This window comes from Oxyura jamaicensis, chromosome 7 (genome assembly GCF_011077185.1).
Source record: "Oxyura jamaicensis isolate SHBP4307 breed ruddy duck chromosome 7, BPBGC_Ojam_1.0, whole genome shotgun sequence".
Classification (NCBI taxonomy): Eukaryota; Metazoa; Chordata; class Aves; order Anseriformes; family Anatidae; genus Oxyura; species Oxyura jamaicensis.
Window position 1 is genome coordinate 740,859 of NC_048899.1, and position 8,300 is coordinate 749,158.

An 8,300-nucleotide genomic window follows, 5' to 3' on the forward strand; every position below is an offset into this window, starting at 1 on the left:
GAGGAAACAAGGAAGGGGCAGAAGAGGAGCAAAGAGGGAGAATGACTTGTCTGAGATGGGACAACTGGCCAGCTGTGACAAACCTTTTTGTCACACCTACAACACCTTTTGACTTAATTTTGATTTTGGCTATATTTCTTTTTATTACCTACAGTTTGTATTTATTGTTTACTTTGTATTTGTATGTCTATTTTTGCCTACATTGTTTGTCTTTTATATTGCTTTCTCCTTTCAGTCTGTAGTTACTGTTACAGCTGTGTTAACGGTAAGAAAGCTAGTGGGAAATGATTAGTACTTTTCTTCATAAACACAAGTTAGACCCCGTGTAAAGACCTGTACAAGAGCCTCTTATCTCAAGCACCAAGGGGGTCACTGTGTACATGAAATATTTGTCTGTTTAATCTTATAGGTGCTGCACAGACAGCAGTCCCAGCCTGCTAAGGAGAATTCCCCACCTAGAGAAGAGGCTCCTCCTCCACCCGCCGAGGACAGTTGTGCCAAAAAGCCAAGATCCCGTACCAAGATATCCTTGGAAGCTCTAGGTATCCTTCAAAGCTTTATCCACGATGTAGGTCTCTACCCTGATCAGGAAGCCATTCATACCCTGTCTGCTCAGCTGGATCTCCCCAAACACACCATCATCAAATTCTTCCAGAACCAACGTTACCACGTAAAGCATCACGGGAAGCTAAAAGAGCATTTGGGAACAGTGGTTGACGTGGCAGAGTACAAGGATGAGGAGCTGCTGACAGAGTCGGAGGAGAACGACAGCGAGGAGGGCTCTGAGGAAATGTACAAAGTGGAGCCTGAGGAAGAGAACCCCGACAAAAACAAGGCAGCTCCAGTGGACATCGACCAGAGATAATGTGAGATAGGAAAGCAGAAAGCAATACATTGATCCAAGGATTTATTTTTTTCTCTTTTTACTTTTTGTTTGTTTCTGTTGCGCATGATCCATGTGCAAACTGAATGAATTCAGCATTGCCCAATCAGACATCGCCTTGACACAGACACTTGAGTGTTACACTTCCTACATGTGACTGAAGTAATCATTGTAATCACATAGGATTATGCCTTCATTAATCTTGCACTTATGAAAGGGACATCTAGCAAGTAAATGGGAAGAAAAAGTCCTATGAAATCAATGAAGGAAAATTTACAACTTTGTGTGTATATATATATATTTACATAAAATATATATATATTAAAATTGCATGGGACGGAACTTTACAGCCTGAAAGTATAGACTGTGAAATGAGTTCTTTAAAGATGAGACTTGTTTATGTATTAAAACCACTTCACAATGAGTTGCTTTGGCTTTTTGATAAACTGCCGCCTGCTCTCAGGGTGTGGTGACTATTTTTGAATTCCTATTTATTTTCTATGTTTATCCCTGATTTTTTTTTTTTTATTGTATGGCTTCCTATCTGGCAACTTGATGGATAATTTTTGAGGTATGTATTTAAAGAAGTAAATCAACACTGCCAAAAAAAGAATAGAGGAAAAATGAGAGAAAATGGAAAAACAAATCAGGGCACCTTAGAAAGAAAATTAGTAAGTTAAAGTACTTTAAACAAAATGCACACTTAAAAGGATACAGCATGTTCCACTCTCCACAGTCCTTTCTGTAGTGAACAGATGAATTTTCATGGGAGTAAGAATAACTAAAACTGTAATTCAGTGCATAGAAGACTTGTCCGCTAATGAGGTCTTTATAGAAAGAGAAGAAAAATAATGTGTTGAGATTTGATGTATGGAATTCATACTATGAACCACATTTTACTGTGGATTTTATTTACCTGTTCTCTGTTTCAGATCTTAAAATTTATAAGCTTCCTTCTTGTTGTTGCTTTTTGTTTTTACTGAGGTGAAACACACACACACGCAAGTGTAAAGTTACACTGGGACACAGAATACCAAAATCCCAACAATCCTGTCCAGGTAAATTGCTGAGAGATAAAGGGTTTGCATTGGTGATTGCCCACTCACCCTCTTCTCCAGCTTCCCCCGTGTTTCTGTTTTAGCTGGGCTTCCTCTGTGTCGCGCATTTGTACCAGTGAAATGAAGTGTTTTCAGCCACGGGTCTCCCAAGCTGCGGCCCACCTCCAGCGCAGAGCAGCCAAGGCATGAGTGCTTTCCAGCCTCCCTGCTGCGGGGGCATGAGGCCCTTCACACCCACTCACCCACTTGTCGAAGGGTTTTGCAGCGACCTAACTAGCAACTACGTTACATAAAGCAGAACTAATACTGACTGACTCTTCAATGGTGTGAGCACTAAAGCTGCAATCTACTATAGTTCCCACTTGTTTTGAAGCATCTTGTCGCAACAGACACCAAGTAGTATTTACTTTTCACTTCTGTGCAAGGATTTCTAAGAAGAGACCTCACCTTTGCTACTGTTGCAGCTGGATTGATTTCAGATGCCTGTTCAAATTGCAATCATAAGTGTACCAACAAGGTTTCTAGGTTGATTTTTTTTCCTTCACAGGGGCTTTTCATGTAACCTTGACAAAGACCTCATGCAATATCACTTTGAAAGTTATTTTCTGTTTACTACACCAGGCAATGTAATATAACTGTTAATACTATTTATATATTTGAAAGGTATAAAAGGTAGGAGTTAAAAATGAAAACCAAACCTCTATGTGTAGATATTTACTCAGAACAGACAATATACAGGGAGAAGACATTGCAATACAAGCTAATTCTAGCTGCTCAGTAACCTCTGGAATTTTTAAGGGATTTTTTTCAAAACTAATGTTTGAAACATAAGAGTATCTCTGCATAAATTTCATACACCTTTGGAAGATGATGGTGGGTTGCTTACGTAATACCCCTTTTGGTCTTCATCCTTTATTTCTGTAGTATGCTGCAGCTTTAAGCAGAGTTTCAATGGTTGCTGCTTTATGTTTCTCTCAGAGCTACTCTTTCAAAACTGTCTTCTTATCCTGTAGCTGAAATCACTCCATACATTTGAAAGGAAACTGAATTTTGCCAAGCTATGTTAGGTTGTTCATCTAATTATGGCATCAACATTTGGTATCTTTTACACTTCAACCAAAAATTTTATTAGGTATTTTTTCAATGCTGAGTCTTGCCTTTTTATTTTAAATTTCACTGCCAATTTTGCAGTGGTTCTAAGTGAATCTGTGGGCATTTTAGCCTGTGGTCTTGCCAGAACTTTGCGAATTACAATGCATATATGTCTATTTATTCAATATCCATCATATAATATCTATTTGGAGAAAGAAACTTTTCTTGTAGTGCCTCTTAACAAAGCACAATTTTCCGCCTTTTTTGTGAAATAAAAAAAATATAAAAATAATAAAAACAAAACAAAACAAAAACAAAAACAAAAAAAACAAATTGTGTTTTATTGCAGTATCAACAATGTGAATAAGGATTAACATATTGTAAATGTTCTTTTTTTCCATGTAAATCAACTTTATCTTTGTTATCACTAAGTGATAATTAATTTTTAACTTATGTGCATTGTTAGGCTGTTAGAATTTTTTGGTTGTTGAAATAAAACGCATTCAATAAATGACTTAATTTGTCAAGTAATTTACGGGGCCTTTTTTTTCTGAGTTCAAGAGGAACGAGGTCTGCAAAATGGGGAGGGGAGAAGTATCTGAGAAATATTTGCATATTGGAAAAAAGAGTTGATTAGAGTGCTGTTATTGGAGTTTGAAAGACCTCCATGAGCCCACTTGGGTCAGCACAGTCAACAAATTCCTATCACGCAAGATCAACCTGCCGTGTTACTTGCTTCTTATGTAAATGTATGTACACACACAGTCTCCTATGGGATCTGAAAGAGGGTGTGGGTGCTGTTGGCCTGTTGAAGTACATGCTCAAAACACACCCATAAAGATCCACTTCCAGTCTGCTGTCTGTTGCTGGTAGAAATTTTCTGTTTATAATTAAAAAGCCACAAATGACTGCGTGTCAGGAAACTTTTGGAGCACACATGTCCATGGTTAATGGACATAATAAAAGGCTTTATTATATTTATAGCAGGGCATCCTACTGAGTTTCTAGAGGAATGCCTGAAGGATTGATGTATCTGAGAAATGTGTGAAATGATTTTGGGGAGAATACAGATAAATGGAAAAAATTGCTCAAAATTCTTAAGCTAACAAAGTGGTGAGTGCATGGATTCAATCCTAGCAGACAGAGCATACGCTGCACATCAGACTTGAGTTGTCTAGGAATTGAGGTAAAGCATTTTTAAAAAAGTTTTTTATACTTTGCTATAGTTGCAATGGCACATTTACATGCTATATAAAGTATCTATTTGCTCCCTTGAGAAAAAAATAATGGGGGAAGGAAGGTGTTAATAACCACATCTTTTGGTATCTAGCCACCTGCTCATCATTTGAATTGGAGACCAAATAAAATCAAGTGTCTGTCTGTCCGCTCAGGGAATGGCTTAGCACTCAGAAGTTGTGCACAACTGCATTTGGCCACATGCAGTGTGCTGGAATGCACAGCTGTTCTCCCTACATCTGAAAGCGTCTACTAAGCAGGCAAAGGAAGATTTAACAAAACATCCCCTTGCCAGAGATGCGGCCTGTTTGTACCAGCAAATATCCATACTGCAGAACACTGGGAGCCTGGCACTGGTGAGCTACATTTTGTTCTGAACTGCTGGCAAAGTCCTGGTGTGTGAGGCAGGAAGGTTAGGCTGGGTTTCCACAGGCCTCAGTGGGTGTGGGAAGTGGCAGAGAGAATGAACCACCCTTTGAAAATGCCCGGGCCCCAGTCAGGTGCTGTGAAGATGTCGATGGTGTTGGATTAGGTGCCGTTTTCTGCTTTTCAGTGGGGCAAGAAACAGAAGGATTAGCAGCCCTCACTTTGCTGATAGACAATTTTATGCATGCACTCTGTGTGTGTGTGTCTTTCTCTAAATATTATTTTAATTGGGGGGAAAAATCCTTTAAACATATGGGTTCTTCTTCCAAACCGTAAAAAAAAAAAAAATCATTTAATAGCTACTATAGCAGAAATATTTCTATTAATGCTTCTACTTCTCTATACTTTACATGCTGCTGCTCCTATCAGTTTTTCATGTTTTAGTCATCCGGACATATGTATTTCCAATTTCAAACCTGTGTGAGTGAAAAATAAACATTTTAAGATTAGTTTAAAATGTTTTTAAGATTATAAACATACTGTCTATTGCCTGAAGTTCATTGTTGCTTAGATAAAAGTAGCTGTTCAATCTCTTCCCACTTAGTAACCAATTATTTGCACTAGATTAAATGGATTAGAATCCTCCATTGATGAAATTTTGTTTCTATCCCCAACCTGTTAAACATGCAGGGATAAAAGCTAGATATGTTTGTCAGTGAGCAAATGGCATCCTAAAATCATAAACGAGTCATTACAAAAAAGCTCCACTTACACTATGAAGCGCAGTGATTAATTAAAGATGCAGTTTTAACTTATTTATAGCCATTAAAAAAACATACGGGTTTTAACACAAAATAACACAAGGCAAGTCATCCAGGGGAGAGATGCTGGCAGCCTGAGAGTTGGAGAGCAGGCAATGTGACAAAGCCAACAGGGAGCAGCAAATGCAGGCCACCGTTGAAACCTTTGGGCAAGTTCAAAGAAGGCTGGAAAGGGTGGCTCTGGTGCCCCTGTCTCATGTCCTTCTTTTTGCTCACATACAGACAGCTCAGGAGTGTGAAAGCCCCATCTCACTGTGATAGCAGGAAACCTGCATGCTCACGCCTTGGCGGCAGTGCAGACAGTGGGGAGCTTGCCAACCAGAGAGCGCGCTGTGGGTGAGTCAGCCCTACCTCAGTCAAAAAGATGATCTGGGTGAGGGAGCGGGAGCAGCAGTTCAGAGATTTGTGCTAACTTCTCCCCTCCCAAAAACTGTGATTGCTGATGGCCAAATGCTGGACTTGCTTGACTGGTAGGTGTGGTTCCCTGGAGCCAGAAGAAATAAAGGCAGTGGGAGGAAGGACAAAGTCTCACTGCTATGCTAGGGTGTGGAAGGCTGCTCTGCTGCCAGCTTACCTCTGTTGGGTCCTGGTCTCCAGCCCCGTCCTCAAGGCAAAACACATCCCCTCTGTCCCATGTTGGTTGCTCAGGCATCCACTTTCTCCTAAGAGGAGTGGCATAACTTACCCTTCAGAAGGGGTCTGGTCTTCATCTGAAGACCTCAAGAGCTAGAAAACCTACTGCTGCCCTCAGTAGTCAGTTTGAATGGTGGCTTTCCTCCCTGCTAAATCGGTACCATATTCTAATGGGAATTTGGCTGGCTTTCCCTTCCAGTCTTTATTTTTTTGGTTAGGCTTTTATCTTCTGTGTAAAAGTCCCAGGTACTGAGGAGGTTTTTTTTTGTTGTTTTGTTTTGTTTTGTTTGTTTGTTTGTTTTTGTTTTGTTTTGTTTTCCTTCCCCCTCTGAAGTAGCTGTTCTGTTCAGATGAATTTTCCTGACTTAGTGTTCAACTGAAGCTAGTTGTGACTATTTCCAGGAAAAATCTGCTTCTGCTAATGACAGCGTTCACCCTTCTATCCCTTTTAAGAGTGTACGAAGAAAATGACAGGAAGAGGGGGTCCTTTTAATGAAAAGGCTACTTGCTGCTACTGAGACATTACCTATCACTGTTTGTTATAGTTTCATTCTGCAAATATGCTACTTATTTGTAGCATTTCATCTCATTAAATCTGAGAGACAACAAAATGGGGTCAAGAACTCTGATGAAATGTTCTTGGAAATGAATTTTTACTTTTCTGACCAACCTTAACCAACAGTAGTTGCACTCAGTAGCAAATTTGCACCAAATGAGATACGGGAGTAGCACAGGGCAGGTTAGGATTTCCTTACCACGAGGTGAAAGGACAGGTGATGCTTATCACCAGCTCAGCTACCTCTCACCAGGGATGCCCAGAATTGTCCAGTGCTTCCCCTCCAGGGAAGAAGACAGAGCAGATGGGTCTCACTGACACGATGGGACTCTTGCAAGTAAAGCAGAGTAGGATGGGACCGGCAAACACAGTTCTCTGCCCCTGGCTTCAGCCATCAGTTTCACAAGCTGAAGGAGTCTCCTCTGTTTGTATTTAAAGGCTGTTTTTCTCCCCTATTGGTATTTAAAGGCTGTTGCAGAACACCACTGCCTTAACGGCACTATTTTCACAAGCTATTTAGCATCATTTGTTCCGTGTCAACATTGTCCTTTCATTTAGCTTTCCACACCCGCTGTCCCCTCCTGACCTCCGGCCACCCATCACGTTCATAGACAGCAACGGCATCTCCTGAGAGCCCTGCCACACCGTGGCCATGCCCAGCTGGCTGGTTGGCACCCTTGCCCGGCGCTCCTGGAGCAGTTGGCCCTAGCCCGTGCCACCCCACTACTGCAGGTCCAGCGGCTCCCCGCATTGCAGCACCGGGGGAGTCACCCAGCTGCGGGGCTGTCCCTCACGTCGGCATCGCCCATGGCCAAGGCAGGGCCAGGCGCAGCCCCGACGGCTGCCGGGCGAGAGCCAGGGTGAGGGAGAGCTCTCCATCGAGGAGCTGTGGGGGTCTTGTGGCGGACATTTTTAGGTGGTCGTGGTGCCCTCCTGCCTCGCGCACCACGAGGCACGGGTCTACTGGTCCTGGGCAGGGCGGTGGCATACCCCAGCCCTGTCCCTCTGAGTGCCCCGACGGGCCCTGGCAGCGTGCTTCAAAGGTAGAGCCCATCCCTAGAAGAAGGAGAAGTGCTTGTAGCTTCCCCAGCAATGAATGGCTGGGCCATGATCCAGCGGGAAGGCGAGCCTGTACTCTGGCTCCTAGAAAACCTCCTCAGCACACGAGGGAGAAAACAAAATGCCCTGTGCGAGTGAGGTAATGAAAAGCCACAATAATAGCTACTAGCGGGGGAAACGTGTTAATCACAACTGACTTGGAAGGGAGTGGGAGTAACTTCTCCCTAAGCGCATGGAGATGACAAAACGCACATTGTGCATATATGTAGTGTGGCATGGTCGGGCAAATGGCATCACTCAGCCCCACATGAGCATTGCCGCTGCCTACCCTGGCCAGGGACCATGGCTGCTCACACCTCTGTGTCTGAGGCTGCAAGCATTTTTTTTCCAGCAGTTTCCATGCTGAAAAGCGAGCAGGATTACAGCACCGGCAGCAGTAAGCATGCCTGTGCCAACCTGCTCAGCCCTCAGTTTTGCCCTGGCTGGGGATATTTGCCACCAAAAGGTCATCCCAGAGAGGGAAGGACGATAAGTAGGCCTCGTGCCTTAAGTGTTTTCCCTTTGATCATCCCTTACCCACCTTGGTGCGCCTGGGC

The 8,300-nt window shown here is 42.7% G+C and overlaps 1 protein-coding gene across 1 annotated transcript in view; it reads left to right on the plus strand.

Annotated features, from left to right (window-relative positions):
• The window catches only part of SATB2 (SATB homeobox 2), a 129,526-nt gene extending 126,898 nt beyond the window's left edge, over positions 1-2,628 (plus strand). The window contains 1 exon segment of the mRNA XM_035331936.1: positions 410-2,628. Coding sequence (XP_035187827.1) covers positions 410-865 — 456 coding nt within the window. The 3' untranslated portion in view covers positions 866-2,628.
• Positions 2,629-8,300: the final 5,672 nt, after the last annotated feature.